The sequence below is a fragment of the Pan paniscus genome, chromosome 14 (assembly GCF_029289425.2).
Source record: "Pan paniscus chromosome 14, NHGRI_mPanPan1-v2.0_pri, whole genome shotgun sequence".
Classification (NCBI taxonomy): Eukaryota; Metazoa; Chordata; class Mammalia; order Primates; family Hominidae; genus Pan; species Pan paniscus.
The window spans coordinates 29,053,604-29,075,553 of NC_073263.2; the positions used below are offsets into that span (position 1 = coordinate 29,053,604).

Here is a 21,950-nt window from a genome sequence, read left to right on the forward strand (position 1 = left end):
GGACAGTGAGGCTTAGAGGGCTTAACTCCTTGCACAGGAGCATCAGCTGGTAAGCAGTGAACAGGCCTCAAGCTCCAGTGCATTGGACACGAAAGCCCATGCTCTTAGACACTTGTGCTTTACTTACCGCAGCACTGGGAGAAATGCCATAGCTGGAGGCATCCCCAGTAACGCATTTCACACCAGGTAATCGCGTAGGCTACCCTTAAAATTATAATCTTTGCACACTAGTATTTCCACCCCATTGAGGATTTCCATGTCCAGCCCTGTTTCCTGCCCTGGGGTCTGGGTGATGCCTCATCTGGTCCCAATTTGTTTCTGTTTTCCCTCCAACTCACCATTCTTTCTGGCCTCACGTCCTGAAACTCCTCAGTCCGTGCTCCTTCCACTTGACCATCAGTGACCTTGGCAAGGGGCAGGGCCAGCCAGCTGCCGTGCTGGGGGCTTCGTGAACATAAATACATTTAATCCTGGCCTCTGCTCCATGAGGTTGCATTACCTTCATTTTCTAGTTAAAGATCGCTTCTCTAAATGTCCACTCTGTCTTTGTGACTAAGTTAGAACAGTCTGCCTGCTGGCAGGAAGCCAGGGCTGCATGGAGAAACCGCAACCATGGGTGCAGCAATTCCCGTGAATGCTGTCCTGTTCTAGATGCATTTCAGGAGGAGACAGTTACCAATGAAATGGGATTCACACCTGCAGTAGGGACGCACACCCATTAGCCAGGACATCCAGCATCTGAAGGTTGGACACTGTCCTGGAAGGGGTGTGGCTTTCCAATGCCGCTGTCTCAGACAGGCCTGCCCTTTGGGAACAGGCCACCTCCCACCTTTTGAGGACTCTGCAGGAAGGTATCTCCTTGCTTTGTTTCAAGTCAGCACATATTTATGTAAATGTGCCATATGCTTGGCATTGCATCAAGTGATGGGAATCTGTAGTTGAAGGCAGCCCAGCTGAGGTCTAGCCAGGGCAGTGTACAGACATTTTTATTAGCCGTTGCCATCAACACACTCTTGGGCTATTGATAACTGCCTGAAAGCCTTGCTTCTTCTCTGTCTATGCCTAAAAGTTCCTAGGTGGAAACAATTCAAGGTGATCTCTTTTGTTCCTAGGAATCCATTTGATGTATTTGGTTTTAATCAGGAGAAGCTGAGATGAGTTGATAAGGAAAATCATGCCTTTCCTGGTTAAAGTTAGGTTCTGTAGATTTAAAACATAAATCCATTCCTGTGCAAAATTAAAAGCCATAAACTGATGAGTAATCAAGAAAATCATATGGCCAGGTGCCGTGGCTCGCGCCTATAATCCCAGCACTTTGGGAGGCTGAGGCAAGTGGATCACTTGAGCTCAGGAGTTCGAGACCAGCATAGGCAACATGGTGAAACCCCATCTCTACCAAACTACAAAAAATTAGCCAGGTGTGGTGGTGCGTGTCTGTAGTCCCAGCTACTAGGGAGGCTGCAGTGGGACGATCACTTGAGCCTGGGAGGCAGAGTTTACAGTGAGTTGAGATTGCACCACTGTACTCCAGCCTCAGTGACAAAGTGAGACCTCATCTCAAAAAAAAAAAAAAAAAAACAGAAAAGAAAGAAAGAGAGGTGCCTCCCACATCCTGTGGAAAATATGCTTTGCATTTGACAACCTAAAAAAAAAAGGTATAAAATTTTGAACCTATTACCATCAAATGCATTTAGATTTATTATCTAGCAGCCATTTGGTCTCCTACTCACCTAAGAGCAAATAAGGTCACCCAAACTATGGGATAGAGGAATAAAGTTAGCAACAGGCTGTGGAAAGAGGCCCCTCCAAGCTGTGAAGCTTATTAAATGATTGGGTCACGGGAGTTCATTTTTTAGAACCCCACAGGGCAATTCTACATAGCGAAGAGTGGTCGCAAACTTAAACTTTTGCCTGTGTTTAAACATTTTTCAGTCATTTTTTAAAAGCTCTTTCTAAAAGGGATGTTCAACATGGAGATGATGGTACCTTACAATTTATTGTAACAAATATTCATTTGAAATAAAATTAAAAATCATTTTTCGATGCCACATTGCACAGGAAAAAAAGAATTAAAACTAGTAAATGACCACTGCAATCACAGGGAGCTATTATCTGGCCTTTCCACTGCCTGGGCCTTCTGGATGGCCCCCATGTAGTGTATTATATGAACCGGTGCCGTGGAGATCTAAAAACTCTGCAAGGCCAAATTAACCTGGAGGAAAGGAAGAAATGGGCTCTCTGCAAAACCATTTCCTGTTAAAGCCATTTCCTATTTCTGGGCAGTAGTGTTATTAGTTCTCACTTGGACAGCATTTTTTTTTCTTTGCAAAAACTCATAATTATAACCATCCTCTTAAATCCATTTCCCCTTTCTTCCTTTGCCTCCATAAATCATTCTTGTATTTTTCTCCTCTCAGACCAAGAAGGTTATAACCTTGCAATTATATTCGCACACAGGATCAGTCATTATCCATTTGTTGAAATGCTTATCCTCTAGTTTAAGAATGCATAAAATGCGGCCAGGCGCAGTGGCTCACGCCTGTAATCCCAGCACTTTGGGAGGCTGAGGCAAGTGGATAGCTTGAGTCAAGGAGTTCAAGACCAGCTGAGGCAACATTGAGAAACCCTGTCTCTACAAGAAAATACAAAAATTAGCCAGGTGTGGTGGCGCACACCTATAGTCCCAGCATCGGTGGTGGGAGATGAGGTGGGAGGATCATGTGAGCCCAGGAGGTGGAGGCTACATTGAGCTGTGATCACACCACTGCACTCCAGCCTTGGTGATAGAGGGAGACCGTGCCTCAAAAAAACACAAAAAAATCCCAAAAGAGTACATAAAATGGCCAAGTATTTATTACTAAAAAAGAGCTTTAAACTAATCAGGATTTTTATTCTGCTTTTCCTTATATTTCTTTGTTTCCTTTCTTCCAAAGCCTATGGCAGAATAACAATATTTTTATTCTTCAAAAGATCATTACTGAGGCTGGGCACAGTGGCTCACGCCTGTAATCCCAGCACTTTGGGAGGCTGAGGTGGGAGGATTACTTGTGGTCAGCAGTTCTAGACCAGCCTGGCCAACATGGTGAAACCTTGTCTCTACTAAAAATACAAAAAGTAGCCAGTTGTGGTGGCAGGCACCTGTAATCCCAGCTACTCAGGAGGCTGAGGCAGGAAAATTGTTTGAACCTGGGCTGCACAGAGGTTGCAGAGAGTTGAGATTGCATCACTGCACTCCAGCCCCGGTGACAGGGTGAGACCCTGTCTCAAAACACACACACACATACACACACACACACACATTACTGAGATTTGAACACCTGGACTGAGTCCTGGCTGGTCTCTTTCTAGCTGTGTTAGCTTAGATGAGTCACTGAACCCCTCCAAGTCTCTATTTCTTCTCGTAAATCGGGGAAAATGCCTGCTTCACCCATCTTTGCAATATGCAGTGAAGGTTAAGCAAATTCATATTGTGTGTTAAGAACCTTTATAAATTATGAAACTCATACAGATGCCAGGCATTGATATTGCTATGAATTCCTCATGTCTCTGGGACATGAAGTGATTCTGCAAAAGCATGTTTGTCCTGTAATTGAAGCTTATCTCTTCAGGGGCCCATTTTGGAAGGAAATTATAATAAAAACTGGTACACCTTTCCCTGTTAGCTTTAACAGACAATAGTGGATGTAATAGATACGCCTGCATCATCACAATACCCATAGAATTTTAGGATGCTAGGACAGAAAGGGGCTGAATACTGAAGGTGCCCAACCTCCTCGTTTGACAGATGAGAATGCCGGGCACCTGAGAGGCCTGTGCCTTGCTGAAGCTCCCACGGCTGGTGTGGACGGAGCCTGGGCCGGAGGCTCCTGCCCCGCCTATCCTACCTGGCTTCTGCTTTGTCCTTCTCCCTCCTCTGACCACTCCCCTTCCTGGACTTTTCACTTTTCCCACCCACCCCTTCTAATCTCTCTTTATCGGGAAACTCTGACCTGCAGGATTCAGCGTACAGTAAGTTCTTTAAGAAAGAAGGCGGCCAGGCGTGGTGGCTCACGCCTGTAATCCCAGCACTTTGGGAGGCCGAGGCTGGTGGATCACGAGGTCAGGAGATGGAGACCATCCTGGCTAATGCGGTGAAACCCTGTCTCTACTAAAAATACAAAAAATTAGCCGGGCGTGGTGGTGGGCGCCTGTAGTCCCAGCTACTGGGGAGGCTGAGGCAGGAGAATGGCGTGAACCTGGGAGGCAGAAGTTGCAGTGAGCCAAGATCGCGCCACTGCACTCCAGCCTGGGCAACAGAGCAAGACTATGTCTCAAAAAAAAAAGAAAGAAAGAGAGAGAGAGAGAGAGAGAGAGAGAGAGAGAGAGAAAGAAAGAAAAAGAAAGAAAGAAAGAAAGAAAGAAAGAAAGAAAGAAAGAAAGAAAGAAAGAAAGAAAGAAGGAAGGAAGGGAGGCTGGGTGCAGTGGCTCACACCCATAATCCCAGAAATTTGGAAGGCCAAAGCGGGAGGATCGTTTGAGCCCAAGAGTTACAGGCTGCAGTGAGTCATGATTGTGCCACTGCACTCCAGCCTGGGTGACAGAGCAAGACCCTGTCTCTAAAAAATAATAATAAAAATAAATAAAATTTAGTTTTTTTAAAAAAAAGAAAGAAGGGGTGAGATTTCAATGCAGCACTTCTGACATGGATTAGGGGGATCTGGAGGCCTCTGTAGTCATCCAGTTTGGGGTCTGTGTTCTCAAAGTTTGGCTCACAGGGAAGGAAAGCATCAGTGCCCTTTAAAATGCCACCTTGATAAGAAATATTTATGTATTTTTTACATCCCATCCCAGACTCCTAATGCCCAAAATGCCCTTCACCTTAGTACAGCCAAATCTCAAATATCCTTTCACAAACTGTTTACAGACCCTCAGGGAGAAAAACACAACTATTAACCTACCCCACTGCACTGGGGGAGTTTAATAACTAGAGTCCATCCTGAGGCTCCATGCTTTTAATAACTCAATACCGTATAAAATACACCACAGCATGTGAACCAGGTGATACCATCACTAATCATGAAAGGCTTATCAAAATTTAGCAGTCTTGAATTTTATATTTTTCATACTAACTGACAACCTCCAACATCCAGAAACGCCCTTCCTGAGGATTGTGACCCAGAGGAGAATTCCACTGTAAGATTACTGTCTGTCCTGCACCTCCCTCATCTCATCCATAAGCAAGTCAATTTGTCTTTGCCCCCCAAATGCATCCCCCATCAATCCATTCCTCCCCATGCAACAGCCTGAGTCCAAGTCATCACTGAATCTCACCACCTGGGCTCCAAACACATTCTCCTCACTGATTGCCTCGCTTCCATCCTTGCCTCCTACAGTCTATTCTCCATGCAACTACCAGCGGGATTTAAAAGCTTCATTCGTTCCTGTTATCCCCTGTTTGATACTCTCTGGGGACTTTCCACTGTTACCTGAGCATAACCCTAACTCTTTTGAGGGGCCACAGGCCCTGCATGATAAGTCCCTACCTTCCTCTGGAACTTCACCTCCTTCTGCTCTCCTCCATGGGCACTCAGGCCCCACTGGTTGTCTTTCTCTCTGCAGTATGCTAGAATTTTTCCCATCTTAAGACCTTGGCACTTGCAGTTCCTTCTAACTGGGACTCCCTTTCCCCATCTCTCCACGTTCTTCTCTGTCATTCAAGTCTGTTTGAATGGTGTCTTCTCCGAACAGCCTTCTTTATCCACCCCAGCTGAACTTGCCTTCTCCTTTCCCCAGTCTTTCCCTAGCCTTGCTTCTGTTTCACTTTCTTTACTGCACTCATCTAAAGTTTTTACTATCTGAAATTTTGCTTCCTGGCGGGGCGCAGTGGCTCACACCTGTGATCATAACACTTTGGGAGGCTGAGGCGGGCAGCTCACTTGAGGTCAGGAGTTTGAGACCGGCCTGGCCAACATGGTGAAACCCCATCTCTACTAAAAATACACAAATTAGCTGGGCTTGGTGGCGTGTGCCTGTAATCCCAGCTACTCGGGAAGCTGAGGCAGGAGAATTGCTTGAACCCAGAAGGCGGAGGATGTTGTGAGCCAAGATCACATCACTGCACTCCAGCAACAGAGCGAGACACCATCTCAAAAATAATAATAATAATAAAATAAAATGAAATTTTGCTTCCTACATTTTTTGCTCATTTATTTGCCCGCCATGACAGCGTCTGTTCTCCACTATGCCAAGAACTATGCTTGTCACACAAGAGGTGACATAAAGTCAACGCCAGTTTATTGACTGTTGGCCTGCCTATCTGAACACAGATACAAAAATGAGGATAGCAACTGTCCTTGCCCACCGCTGCGGGAGACAGACAGGTAAAGAGATGTGTTGCAGTTTACAACAGTGGTTGTTTTTAGGAAGCTAAGGTGAGGCATTGTCCTCCCTCCCAGTATTACCACACGGGCGCATCGTGGAGGCCCCCACTGGAGGAGTGGACAAGAGGAGAGGCCTCAGCTTATGCTCCAGCCCCTGCTCTGCAGGCCCAGCCCCCCACACATTGATCTTAGGTCACTTAGTTCCTCTTTCTGAGCCCCTGCCTGCTCTTTGCAAATGGATTAGGCTACTTACGGGACCCCTAGTAGGCTTACTGTGGGTAACGGTATGAGGCAGGTGCTTGGCACCCAGGAAGCACTCGCAGCTGCCACCTGTGATTTTCACAGCACCAGCTCCCTTTGGGTCACCAGGCCCTAGAGATGCTGCAGGGACCTGCAGAGATGACAAGAGTCCCGGTGACTCCTGTTCTTTCACTCTTGGTCCATTAACTTTCTGTTGTTTTTCTTTTTGAGATGAAGTCTTGCTCTGTCACCCAGGCTGGAGTGCAGTGGCATGATCTCGGCTCACTGTAACCTCTGCCTCCCGAGTTCAAGCGATTCTCCTGCCTCAGCCTCCCAAGTATCTGGGATTACAGGCACGTGCCACCAAGCCTGGTTAATGTTTGTATTTTTAGTAGAGATGGGGTTTCACCATGGCCAGGCTGGTCTCCAACTCCTGACCTCAGATGTTCTGCCTGCCTCAGCCTCCCAAAGTGCTGGGATTACAGGCGTGAGCCACCGTGCCCTGCCATGGTCCATGAACTTTCATCCTTCATTTTCAGCCGTTCCTTTCTCACTTCTTAACGTTGTCATCAAAAATCAGTAATTAGAGAGAGTAGGGCTCTACAGGGTAGTGTGTCCGGGATCCCAGGCAGTTGTGTTTCATGCAACCCACCCTGACCACCTTGCGGATGTTCCTGTGGCCTAACAGGTTTGGACAAAGACATTTACCACCAGGGGGCATTTTTCAGGCAGCACAGCTCCGCCTGGTGGTCACAGGTTTGTTACAAGGATCTGTGCCACCAAAAAATAAAAACTTCACTGCATAAAGATGCTCATAATATTTAATCCCATGTAATTTTACACCTAGGAATGTATCCTAAATGAAAAAAGCAAAATGATATATGGGTGAACATGTTTGTTGCATTTGTCTATAATGGCAAATCTTGGAAACAAACTAATTGTGCAATAATGAGAGAATATAAATTGTGTTACATGAACATGAGAATATAAAGTAGCCGTAAAATGTTAGGTAGGAAGACATGGGAAATTCCTAACACGATATTAAGAATTCACGCCACTGAAATGCTATGAAGGGATTACACAATTTAAATTTTCATTTTCTTTGTGTAGTGACATTAAGGGTAATTTTTTAAATTAAATTTTGTCCTTGACAGTTATTTTGTCTTTTCAATTACTCCCAATCTCTTGAAGAAACAACTTAATCTTTTATCTAACTGTGGTATTGTCTTTCATCAGTATGTAATGATAGTGACTATTATATAGTGACCTAAATATGTATAATGTGCATGTAAATATGTAAATAATATATACTATGTGTGTGTATATATAATGGTAACATGTATATATATTATATATACACACAAAGTATTGGTTCATCATTTATTTTATAGCTATTATAAAGCATTCGCTATGACCCAAAAGGCCACATAATATTCTTATTTAAGATTTTATTACGAGCTGTAGAGCCAGATAGTTCTCTTTTGTTTCAGTCTAGTTCCGTAACCACCTATTTTGGCTGCCTCTTTGGAAAACCAATGTAAAGTTACAATTATGCAGAAGACACTTGGGACAGTCGTTGAGAGCAAATCGATCTTACTCGCTGAGTGTTCTCCTACTCAATTTATGAACTGTGGTTGAAATTAAGCTTGTCTTATGAATGGTTCCAACAGCAATTTTACTCTGCTGTTGTTTCAAGGATCACACTACATCTTACTGGCTTACACTAAGAAGTTGGTAGATTGATATCTTTATGTATTATATATGCCGGTGGATGTTCAGAATGCAGTTTTAATAATATTTTAGGTATTTTTATATCAGATGTGTGTGTATTATTCATTGTCAATAAACATCAGTTATTTAAAACTGTACAACAGATTATAATCCTACTTTTGCTTTTCAAATCTATGCTTATAAATTAGAAATGTTATATTCTCTTGGCCAATCATAATTTGATTATTTGAAAATTTATTTTCTCAGCTCCCTAGATTGTAGGGGTTTATGATAGTGGTGTCTGCCTTTCACTCTAAAGGATTAAATGTTTTTACCTGAGTAGAAATAATGAAAGTGAAACTCCAGGTGTTGTCTAATGCTATTAAATTAGCTTACATTAATCTCTGTCTGAAAAGTGCCCAAATAGATAGACTTCTGAAGGTTTACTAGAGGCAACAGGATATTTATTTCTTTAGGGACTCCATTATTGGAGCCATTTCCCCTGGTGCCAGCTGCTCTTATTATCCAGTATTTTCTACAGGCCTAGGGCTTACAACAGAGAGCCATTGGAAGAATGTAAGCATCACCTCTCATTTTATAATAGCAATTGGGAATTTGGGGATTGGAGCTATATGTGCAAAAAGTGATTACTTTGCCACTTTATAGACAGCAAAACTGAGGTGTACTCAGTTTGTGATTTATTTAAGACAACAGTGCAGTTCAGGGACAGCCCTAGAATGAAACCCAATCATTTCTGAGCCTCTAGTAGAGTGCCTGGTCCATGAATCGTCCTATCACTGACATGGATAAAACTAAGTGAAACTGAACTTTTACCAGAACTTTTGAAAACCCAGACTTCTCTTTAATTATGACAATAATTTTAAAAATCTTTTTACTTCTAAGTCATGCAAACAATAAATAGGGATTTAATGAAATATATATCATGACAGGAATTCAATATACAGTGAATCCCGTACCTTGGCACCCAACCTCCCAAAGGAGAAAGAGTAGAAATATAGATAGATTTTTATCACAAATGTGATTTTACAATTACACTGTTTTGCATGTTGCCTTTTCTTGGTTTAACAATATATTACAGAGGTCATTCCATGATACTACAAAAAGATTTGCCTTATTTTTTTACTGGTTACCTATATCCCATTGGCACAGGATTCAACCTATATGTGTACTGGATTTCTCATCATAATTTGAGTAGCCCCCTACTAGTTCCCTAAGGCAAATCATGCTATAGTGGTTGTCCTTGACTCAGATTTTTGTGCACTTGTGAAATTATTGTATTAAAAGATATGTGTCATTTAATTTTTTCATCAATGTAAATAAGTTGTTTTTATTCATTTATATGTGTTTTGTCTGTTTTATTCCACCTACACAAGTCAACTTATTGCCTTCATCTTCTGGAGTTAAAGCTACTGATATTGGCACGTGATAAATAATTTTTTCCCATGCAAAACAGTGCTTTCTAAAAACAAAATAAATGATTAGCATTTTTCTTATTATTTTCATGTGAGTTTTATGTGCTCAATGTATCTCTAGCTAAGAAGTGGTAAGAATGATTCCTAGGTTCCATGTACAGCCATGCACCACATAACAACATTGCAGTCAACAACAGACCTCATGTATAAAGGTGGTCCCACAAGGTTATAATGCAGCTGAAAAATTTCTATCACCCGGTGACGTCAGAGCCTCATAGCACAATGCATTACTCACATCTTTGTGGTGATGCTGGTATAAACAAACCTAATGTGCTGCCAATCGTATAAAAGTCTAGCACATATAATTATGTTTAGTACATAATACTTGATAATATAAATGACTTTGTTACTGGTTTCTGTATTTACTATGCTATATTTTTATAATTATTTTAGAGGGTGCTCCTTCTATTTATTATAAAACAAAATTTACTGTAAAACATCCTCAGGCAGGTCCTTCAGGAGGTACTGCCGAAGAAGGCATTGTTTTCCTAGGAGATGACAGCTCCATGGATGTTACTGCCCCTGAGGACCTTCCAGTGGGACAAGATGTGGAGTTGGAAGATGGAGATATTGATGGTCCTGAGCCTGTGTAGGCTTACGCTAATATATGCATTTGTGTCTTAGTTTTTAACAAAAAAGCTTAAAAAGTAAAAAAGTAAATAAAAATTTTAAAAATAGAAAAAAGCTTTTAGAATAATGATATAAAGAAAAACTATGTTTGAACAGCTTTACAGTGTATGTGCATTTTAGGCTAAGTGTTATTACAAAAGAGTCAAAAAGTTTGAAAAAATCAAAAAGTTTGTCAAGTAAAATGGTTATGGTAAGCTGAAGTTAACTTATCTTGAGCACAGAAAAAATTTTTTAAATAAATTTAGTGTAGCCTAAGTGTATGGTGTTTCTAAAGTCTATAGTAGTGTACAGTCATGTCGTAGGCCCTCACATTCACTCATCATTCACTGACTTACCCAGAGGAGCCTCCAGTCCTGCAGGCTTCATTCGTGGTAAGTACCCCGTGCAGGTGTACCGTTTTTTATCTTTTATACCGTATTTTCACTGTACCTTGTTAATGTGTAGATATGTTTAGATTCACAAATACTTAGCATTGTGTTATAACTTCCTACAGTATTCAGTACAGTAACATGCTCTACAGGTTTGTAGCCTAGGAACAGTAGGCTACACCATATGGCCTAGGTGGGTAGTAGGCTATGCCTACACTCCATGATGTTTGCACAATGATGGAATTTCCTAATAAAGCATTTGTCAGAACGTATCCCCATCATTAAGCAATGCATGACTGGATATCCATATATGTATATATGTATGTGTGTGTGTATATACAACAATGTTGTGGTAGAGTTTTCATTGTTGTTTTATTTTGCCAGCATTTATCTTCACCATTGTTATCTAGAGTTTTAAAATCAGAATATGAACTTTCCTTCTATAAAAACATCTACATTTATCCTCTGAGATATATTCCATGTTATGTTAGTTTTTTAAAAATGTTCTTCCTCTCTTTTGGTAAAAATTTTATTGAGATATAATTCACATACCATACAACCCACCCATTTAAAGTATACAATGTGGTGGTTTTCAGTATATTCCGAGTTCTGGAAAACTGTCACCACAATCCGTTTTAGAACATTTTCATCACCCCTGAAAGAAACCCAGATTCTTTATCTCCCACCCATAATGCTGCCATTCCTGTCATTTAAATTTTGAAAGATACCTTTTCCCTCCAAGGCAGCTGTATCAGTTATATTTCACCTGGAGTCCATCGAGTGACAGTTTCCTTATACTCTTCCTGTATTATCAGAACATTTCATCTTTATCAGCCTTGTAGGTGAAAAATGATTGCCTGCTTCCATTTGCAAGGGCACTGACCGTCTTTTCATGTTCCTTGGCCATTTGTGTCACCTCTCAGTGAGCTTCTTGGTAAACCTAAATAAAAGCAAACACGTCGATGTCACTGCTTTAGTTATCCCATCCACAGGTACATGATACGTGAGGCAAAAGCCACTATGAAGCTACTGCACATTGAATTTTAGAGGAAAGAGCACTTTGCAGACAGGCCCCGTGCACTGGGAAGTCCACATGGAGCTTGTTCCCTGGGCTGCCCTAGTAAGCAGCAGGAGCCTGTGTTTTTGTCTGTAGGGTGACTCTGTGCTTTCTCTCAATGTAGATAAAATTCTTGCTTCTCTACTTGACTTAATTTGACTTTGTGTCAATCTGTCAATCACCGTTTTTTAATTGACATTCTATGGTCTTTGTTCTATTCTCTCAACACCCAGTCATCTCAGGATAAACCTATCTTTATATATCTACCTCTTACCTCTTCTGTGATTCCTAAGAGCTTTGTTCGCTAGCTCAACTCCCTGGTGGAATCCTGATTACTTTTTCTTAGTTGGAGGGTCTTTAGGGAGAGCTGGAGCTCAAGTAAGCTGGGGTCACAGAACTCCTGGGAACAGGCATGTCCTCACCCCTGCCACCACACCTGAGCCACATTGCCTATCAGTCATTGTTCATTAAGTTCCTTGTGTGGGGACTGTAGCCTCCAGTGATCAGAGGAAGGGGAGGACCCTGGGGGTCCCCTGCCACAACCTCAGTACAAGGTACCACAAAGTCTCTGACCAAGTCTGCCTTTCATACTAACAATTATTAGCAGACAAGCAAAATGTCAGCTTCCTACCTGTGCTCTGAAGCTTGGTGCATTCCATCTCTTTGTTCCTTAGAAATACCTCACCTAAAAGATCTACTTGCAGCAGATGTGACAATTATATATATATATATAATTGGTCCATTTTGGGTATCAAATTGGACCATTTTTAACACCTTGTCTTCTATACCACAAAATTATTTTCAGCATCACCATGTAATAATCAGTAATACACATTATTTTCCTGACTCACTACATAAATAATTTAAAAAGAAGAAATTTCCATTTTCACGATAATATTTAAATTTATTAATTGAGAAGAATTCAGTGCTACTTCTGTAATATTCCTGCCAAACAGGCGTAAGCTCAATGGGATAAGAAGAAAACATCAGATGCACTAAATTCAGAAACATTCTACAAGATTCCTGGCCAGTTATCTTTAAAATAGTGTCCAGGTTCTAAAAGTCAAGGAAAGACTGAGGAACTGTCCCAGCCTGAAGGAGACTAAGGAGACAGGAGCCTCCTTTGGTGCAACTTGTGATTCAGGGCTGGATTCCTTTTCTAGAAAGGACGTCATCGGAGTAACTCGTGAAACTGAAGTAGGTCTGAGCACTGGGCAGCACTATTGTAGCAATGTTTCTTTCCTGATTTTCATGACAGTGCTGTGGTTAAGTTGGGGAAAGCCCTTATTTGTAGGGAATGTACATGGGGAGATATGGGGTTCATGTTCGGCAGGTCAGCATCTTACTCTCAAATGGTTCCAATTATACAATAATGTCCTTGTACTGTACTTCTATGTTTTCTCTGTGTGATTTAAAAAATAAAAAGCCCTCAAGAGTTCAAAAACCTGAAAGGTAAGTCACTGTAGCAATGGTTCAGAACTTAGAGCAACAAAAGACTTTTTTGAGGAGGAGTCTTTTTCCATCAATATTGTTTAGAATTATTGGTGCACGGCGCTAATCAAAAGCCAGGGGTCTTTTAAAGTCAGTTTGGTTTTCGCTTGTAAATTCTCTACCTACAGCGCATCTCCTTACTGCTTACACATGGAATGGAACAGCTCCAACCACCCTGCCCTCGGTGGGCCCTGATTGCACTGGGAGATGAGAGTCCTCCATTAAATGATGGGATGTGGGACACTGGCCCAATGGAAGCCCTGGGGTAGGCTAGGAAGACCACTGGGGACAGTGTTAGGCTGCTGGGCTGTGTGAAGGATGTTAGGACACACCCTTCACACAAGGGCAAGGTGCCTGTGTAATATCTAGCGAATCCATCACTTATTTCACCAGAAGAAGAAAACGTTAACATCCCTTACGCTAATTAAACTTTTCAGAGCCAAATGTGGCAAAGAAGCCCTTTAATTAGCTGCCTCTATAGCGTGGGACTTCTGATTAGGGTGTTTCAAATGCTATCTAGCAACCTTGGATGTATATTCCTGTCATCAGTAACCACCACTAGGGTGTGGATTACAGCTAATCAGCACCTGTACCTGCTCACTCTATTTTAACGTAAATGCCAATGTCTCCCCAGTTCGTAGCACAGAGCAGCGAGCATGGTAGACCTTTGTAGAATGTAAATGATGTGTCTGTGTAGCTTGGCATTTGCATTTGGGTGTGTGTGGAATCAGTTCCATTTGACCTAGATGTAGTAGATTGTCAAGGTCTCGGAAGCAGGTGTGCAGCTCAGGGAGAGGTCTTTAGAATGGAAGCACTTGGCTTTTGCCCACAGCACAGGGGAGGCACAGACACTAAGACAGAGCAGGCTTGGAGAGTGAGCTCAGGCAGGAGCGATGGTGGCCGCTGTCATTGCCTCATGCCCTGTTGTCAGCTGGCACACCTGAAGCAAACCATGAATCTGTGATTAGGGGTGGAGTGCCTATGCAAAAGAGATACCGAGTAGAAAACTTAGGGTACCTGAAAGGAAACCCCCACACCTTCTCTGAGATCATCCTGTTTGGCATTTTAGCTAGAAGAGAATAGCCTTAGGTGCCAGGCTCTATTCCTATCTCCAGCTTCCATAGTGTGCAGCTCTCAAGTCTTGATGGACGTAAGAGTCACCCAGGGGTTTTGCTAAAAGTTGAGATCCTGAATTCCTGCCTCATGGGCTCTGATTCACCCAGGGCGTATTTCAGAGTCTACATTTTTACCAAACGCCCAATATTTTTTATGTCTGTGGACCACGGACCTTGTGACAACCTGCCCTAGAGGCCTTGCGATCAGAAAGCCCAGATTTGCCTTCCCAGCTCCTTCTCCAGCCGCTGGATGACCTTGGGCAAGTCTCCAGACCTCCATGAGGCTGCAGCTTCTCAACATCCAGGGTCTGTTGTGAGGATCTAATGGGTGGAAAGGAAAGCACTTTACAAACTGTGTAGCCCTGCAGAAGTCAGAGGACCTCGCCCTGTTTATTACGCCAGCCTTGATGATCTGACCATGGAGGCTGAGTCCTTCCCATGCCTCCTACGGCCATTTTTTAAAGAAAGATCTTGTGCTTTGCGCCCAGCCTTCCATACAGCAAAGTGCGAGAAACTACAAAAGGAGAAGGAGGAGCTGGAGAGGCGGTTCGAGGACGAGGTGAAGAGGCTGGGCTGGCAGCAGCAGGCCGAGCTCCAGGAGCTGGAGGAGCGGCTGCAGCTGCAATTCGAGGCGGAAATGGCGCGCCTGCAGGAGGAGCACGGTGACCAGCTGCTGAGCATCCGGTGTCAACACCAGGAGCAGGTCAGTCTGCAGTGCGGCTCGAGCTCTGCTGTTGGGTGGTGCAGGTGGCGGGTGGCGGGGATCCGGTGCCACATTAGCAAGAAGTCCTATTCAGTAGGTGAGCTTTCCGAACAGTTCACTTTCTGAGTTGCTTTCTCCTTTCTCCCCCCTCCTCTCTTCTCCTCCAGCCACTGTGGCCTCCTTCACTCTTCCTCAGGGTTTTCACACTTGTTGTGCCCTCTGCCTGGAATGCTTTCCCTCTAGACAGTGCATGGCTCCCTCTTGCCCTCCCTTCCAGACTTTTCTCTAATGTCACCTTGCTCAGTGAGACCTTTATCCAAAATTATTATTCCTCCCCCAACCACATACACACTCTTTCTGTTCCCCTCCCAGTATTAGTGTTCCTTCAGCACTTATCACTAACACATACATTTTTGCTTTTCTACCTTATTTATCATCTTTCTATTCCATGAGGGCAGAGAGAATAACAAGCAAACATGTATGTAGCACTCGTCCTACACCAGACACTGCTCTAAGCTCTTTACAGGAACTGACTCATGTAGTCCTCACAGTTCCCCTAACGAGGAAGGTACCATTCTTATTCCCATTTTACACGGAAGAAAGCCAAGCCCCCATGGTTCAATAATTTGCCAGAATTCACAGAGCTGGCCATGGAAAAGCCAGGGTTCAGCCAGTCTGGTTCCACACCCCTGCTGTCAGCCACTAAGTTAGAATTGCCTGCCAGCTCTCCTGCTGGATCCTGGCACCTGGATCCATGCCTGGCAGAGTACCACACAATATCCATTTGCTGAATGAAAGAATGAATGCCCATGGTTAACCTTCACCCAGAAACCTTACTGGAGAGGAAAATGCATCCATGGACTAACCAGAGGATAATTCCCAGGGAGCTTGTCAGTATGAAAGCTAGAAGGAGGCAGGTGCTGCCACCCCCACGGCAGCTATCTTGTCCATGACTGCCGTTAGCGCTGATGAGAGGCAGGCGGACGATTCAGTGTACCCCCTCCCACCACCCCCGCTTCCATGAGCACTGCTGCTCCTTTCTTTTCTCTTGTTTCTAAGTTCTCCAACTCCGATGGCTTCGTCCCCACCCTCTAATTGGTGTGTTGCTTTATATAGTGTGCTTATGATATGCTTAAGGTAAGTTGACATTTGTGAAGAGCACCCTTTAAATCTCACTTGACATTCAGGTTAGTGTCGAGTGGCCTTCATTGTCCGAAACCCTTGGGCTACCCTCCTCGGCTGCTTCCAAATGGACATCTCAGACGACAATACCCACCCAGCCCTCCCACTGCCCCAGAAGAGGCTTGTGAATCTTAGGGGACCTGGGAGAAATTTAAGAGTAATACTAATTACTGTCATGGTAATAAAAACCTCTCTTACTTTATGGCATTTTGTTCTACACAGTATCTCAGGTTAGTCATTCTTCTTTCCTAGAGGCCTATAAAAGCCAGACACACCTCCCTGTTTGAGGTGGGTTAGACCATAGAGACTATGAAACAGAATAGGTTACAGCTAAAGTTACCTGTTGGTGTTAAGATGAGAACCTGAACCCCCGGTGTCGTGCCTCCCAGTCTGTCTGCATGTAACTCCAGTCAGTAGACATTTGCACGGCCTGCTGTCTACAGTCTTACTCATTTTACGGCCGCTTTATACATCTCAAACCTGGTATGAATACCAGCTTGTTCTGTGCCTCTGTATCTATGGGCTATTCATTCCTAGTTTTACACAGAACACGTTTATACCCATATTTACCAAAGGCCTCTGATCTGAAGGTCTGAGTTGGTTGAGACGACACCAGAAGTTGAGGAGGAGACGTAAGAGGTGGTCCACAGGCAGGAGACCCTGAACGAAGCCTCTCGTGATGGTGCCCTGGAGCTGAGGCACGGCTGAGGGGAGCATGTCCACTCAGGGGCCAGGACGCCTCGCTGAGGCCTCACCTATGCAGAAGCATGTGCCGAGAGATGTGCTTCACCTCTTTTTAAAGCCGGGACATGGCGGCCTTTTAGAGATTTCAAACTGGAGCGATGAAAGGAAAGAAGCCCTTGACTTTTCCACATGAAAATGACTTACATAAGCTACCTGGGCATAATTCAAACACGCTCTGTTGTATGAGAGCCCTGCGCTCTGTTCATGATCCGTTATGATAGCAAAAGCCATTTATTTATTTACTCATTCACCTGTGCAAAGAATATCTGTGGAATGTGCACTGTATGTACGCAAAGCACCATGACAGGATACTGCAAGAGATACTAAGATTTATAAAATGTGGGCTTGCTTATCTATCCATTGAGGAAGCTTCGAGATAAGTGCCCAAGGAACTGTCACGCAGGTGAGAAATGCAGACAGGGTGTGGAGGAATTGAGAGTTTCACATCTTATCCTCACAGCTGGAAATGTCAGAAATCACATCTGAATGCTTTACATTTGACTGAATCTTTCCAACACAAACCCATTGGTTTGGGGGAACCGGAGAGTGAAGCCTGTGAATTATTCAGGCCCCTGATTCTGCTCCTGCTGCAGAACGTTGGCTGTTTCCCCAGGCTTCAGGTTTCCCTAGCAGAGAACATGCAGGAAGTGAGGAAGATGAAATGCACCCCAGGCCAACAGTCTAACTACCAGATAGAATCAGTGTTTCTGTTTAGTGGGAGAGGAGACTCAAGGGTGTGACTGAGATGGAGATGAGGATGATCCGTGGTTTCAGGGTCCATGGTGGACCTCTCCACTCTTGGGGCCTCCTTCTCAGGGACGGTTGCATTGGGCAATGCTAACCCCACAGATAACGACATCTCTGTCCTTCTGGAACCTTAAAAATCAGGTTCACTGGCCTGGCATCTCCTCATGACCCAGTGGCCCCCAACATCTGGCAGCAGGGGCAGGTGCTGCTTCAGTTCTGACACGCAGGATTTTCTGAGGCCGCAAATATCACTTTACTCAAATTGGGACTCGCCGGCCGAGGCAGGCTGACCTCCGGCTTTGCAGCAGCACCTCCATCGTGACAAAGCCAGCCAGAGCTGCTTCTTGCTTGGCCCCCCGCCATCTCACAGGGCAGGGGCTGGCTCTCCGCCCACGGCGTGTGCTCCGGCTACACAGGTGGGTCACTTGGAGAACTGGCAGAACACCGCCTCTCAGCCTGCCCTGACACTAATTGAATCAGAATCACTGATGAGGCCTGGCAGCGGGTTGTTTTTGGGCCCTCCCAGGGAATTTCTGTGTGCAGCCAGGGCCCAGAACCGCAAGCATCACGGGAGCTGCAGGACCCTGCTGGCTCGAGTTAAGGACCTGAGGGAGGGGCGCTGAGGGGGACCTGAGGGGGTGGTGTTGCCTCTTGGCTTTCTTAAGTGAGTTTAAAGACAAGGTATAACTCTTATTTTGAAGGTGCAATTATAAAGGTGTTTAATGTGTGAAAGCCAGCTCTCCTTCTGTAGCAAGCTGCACATTAACAGATGCCAAATTGCCACAGCTTCCCTTTGTCAAAGCACGCAAAACAGACTCACTGTAAACACACATGCATTTTCCTTTTTTGCCCCAAACATGTTCGGCCCAGCTTCCAGCCCTAGTTTCTGGGCTGCCTTTGGCTGTCCCCACACATAGGCAGCCACAGAGCCTGGCATGCAAGGATCAGGCTTGTGACCTTTGACCCATTCCTCCAAGACCCTAAGTTTGTTTTACTCCACAACTTGCTCCAGAGCCACTCACTTCAGGGACTGCCAGTCTGGATGCATGATGATTCTGCTCCATCAAGTCTCAGCAGAGATTCCTCCTCCATAGGGAGCAGCAGAGCTCAGCCTTTGGAGTTTAAATTTGCTTTGTCTCATATCCAGGATACACCTTCTATGCTTTCGTAAGGAAATCATTTTAGACTAAATGACTAAAGGAAGAGCATCCCAGGATTAATCCAAATGCACAGAGGCCACTTTGTCCATCATCTGCATTATGCCTCCTTAGCCCTCCTGCAGAGCAGGCTCACAGCTGCCATGCAGCGGAAACCACATTCTCTCTAATCAAATAGAAAGAGATCCCTGGGGGCCCTCGTCTCTCAGCACCAGAGTCTGCCATCACAGCTCAGAGGTTCCATGCTCCCGGAGGAGGCGGTGCAGTGGAGATGGCGCCTCTGTCAACACCTGCCTGCGTGGAGGGCTGCAGAGGGGCAAAGGCACAGCCCCGCATGGGATGACAGCAGACTGGGAGCTCTGGCATGGCTCTGAGCCGGTGTCCAGGATACTGTAAGCCTGGACCAAGTGAAGGAGGGCCCCCTCGTTATCTAAAAAGGAAAAGTCATTAAGAGCATGGGAGAGAGTGGGCCTGGGCAGCCTCCCTCTCTCTCATCCCATGTAGGATGGGCGCCAATGGGAGTTTAATCTGGTTTGGGTTTAATGAGTAAAGCTGAGACAACGTAAAACACACGTTTCTTCATTTGAAATCTAAGTCTTCTCTAAGTGATTTGCCAAAGCCCTAGATCATTGCATTTTGTAAATGGCTAAATGAAGTCAACCCACAGCTGTATTCTTACCCGTCTGAGAGGGTGGTCTTCCAACCCTGTGCTCTGCTGTCCGTCAGCCCAGCTGAATAGCAGGCAGCTGCAGGAATGGAGTCGTGTCACAGGGAACAGCTGGTTTTCTATAGAACGAGGACTACTACCGGATGGCCGTGTTGACAGACACCTCCATGGCCCAGCCCAGAACTCTGTCTGTGAGGAGGGAGGAGGACAGCCCAGTGGTGGTCTAAGGGGCCTCACCAGGGTCCTAAATGGAAGAGAAGGATGCTTCAGCCAGCCCGAGTTTGCCATAGGCCATAATGGTCGAGCACTTTTATCTTTGATTTGGTGATCTTCAATGCATAGAAAGATCTTGTGCTTTCCTTGGGTCAGCTTGTTTAAATCTCCTCCAATTCCTTCTGGTTCCAAGGTCCTCTCAGGCTGGGAATTCTTATTGGCTGCTTCATAAATGTGAACCTGTGCTGTAGAAAGAAGCCGAGAACCATAGGAGAAGACGTTATATGGATTAATACTATGACAAGAAAGAGGATGGCCAACAGTAAACAGCTCCTTCCTCTTTGAGATAACATTTTTTAAAAACCATAAAGCTGCATGAAACCTAAATTACTAAAGAGCGGGGATTATTGTGTTCAGATTTTTTGACTCATGGGCTCCCATTAGTTTCCTTCCTAACATACTGGGCATTTCTCTAATTCCATATGAACTTTTAGAGTTAAGAGATCAGTATTTCATTCATAAAAGCACCTCGGAAAGGTTGTAAGGAATATATCATGCCATTACATTACCCTTAATACAATGGGCATGGTATTCCATCACCAATGACTCAAAGGCATACCTTCCAGCAAGCCAGAATGGCATACATTGATGCCACAAACACAGTGTAGTACTGCCGGTCAGGGCACGTCCACCTCCTGGGACTCACGGGACTCTTCTGAAACTTAGTTCTTCCATCTGTCTGTCTTTTCTGAAACCACTCATGATCATTTGTGTAAGCACCGAATAAATTAGAATCACGCCAAGGACCGATGAAAGGTATTTTGCTCTCCTGAACTGTGTAGCAACCCTCCAAACAGTGTGTTGCGGGGGCGGGGGAAGCAGGGGCCTGTGTTTTTACGTGCGCCATGGCCTAAGTGACACCTGTAATGGAGCAGAAAGAAAAGATATTTCCTTTTTTAAACCAGTGATTTATTTTTCCAACAGATTGAAAGGTTTTGGACAAAGATTCCATGAAAACCTCCTATAAACAGGAATTGGACAATTAAATACTGTTGTAATCAGCCTTTCTGCTGGTGGGTTCATAGCTCTGAGCTTCAAGTAAATACCGTTTGATCAAGAATGGCCTTTAAATGGGAGTGAGCCATTGTGCACCACGTCCGTTCTCACACTGCGATGCAGCTTTCCTAATGCCATAGGTCCGCTGTAGGTTTTGCCTAGTGATATTTGTTTTAGTGGATGAAGTTCTCATTTACCACAAGAGAGAGAAGTCAGGATAATTGTTTGATGAAATCATAGTATCCAGAATGGGAATCCACCCTTTTTTAAAACAAATATATCCTCATGTGTCAACTTCACAGTCAGGCTTCCTTTCTTGAGGAGAGCCCTTTCTCCATTCAGATCAAAGGTTAGCCTGTGAATTCTCCCCCAGAGAAATGTGGGAGCCCAGAGGTGGCTGAATATGACCAGCTAAAAGCAATGTCTTCTTAACTGGGCCACCAAGGAGCTTCAAGACCAGTGCACATTTTCTAGTTCAGTGGTTTTCAAATGCCAAGTTTTGATGCAGTATTAGCTTGTGAAATAAATGTAGTGGCCTCTAACTAGCGTTTTGTAAAACAAAGTAAAATAGAGGAAACATTTTAAAACTAGATTTTTCCAAATGGAAGGGGAAGTTTTGTTTTTGTGAAACTTTGGTTTTGGGTATGGTTGTGTGTCGGTGTGTGCACTGTGATATTGTGTACAATGGTGATTTTTACAGTGGATCACTGACAGAGAATTTGGATAAACACTGTTGTAGTGCATCCAGGAGAGATTTGCAATCATAGGGAGAGGTCGTTTTAGGCAATTACTCCTGCAAGTCATACATTTGAAGTTAAAACAACAGCCACAATAAGAATAACAAAAACAGTAAACCTGGTAGGCAGGCAGGTGAGGGGTAGGGGAGGGGGTCAGGAAACATGAAAATGAAGAATCCCGGACTGGACTGGCTGCACTACTTGCGATTAAACTGCTAGACGTGTTCCTGCAGCTGGGAAGCAGCAGCCCTTCCCAGGAACACCACGTTGCCTGAGCAGAA

The 21,950-nt window shown here is 44.3% G+C and overlaps 1 protein-coding gene across 4 annotated transcripts in view; it reads left to right on the forward strand.

Moving 5' to 3' along the window:
* The window catches only part of MTUS2 (microtubule associated scaffold protein 2), a 680,252-nt gene that overhangs the window by 639,182 nt on the left and 19,120 nt on the right, over positions 1-21,950 (forward strand). For all 4 annotated transcript variants that reach the window (XM_063595693.1, XM_034936505.3, XM_034936506.3 and 1 more), the window contains one exon: positions 14,952-15,166. In XM_063595693.1, the coding sequence (XP_063451763.1) occupies positions 14,952-15,166 (215 nt within the window). The remainder of the gene's footprint in view (positions 1-14,951; positions 15,167-21,950) is intronic.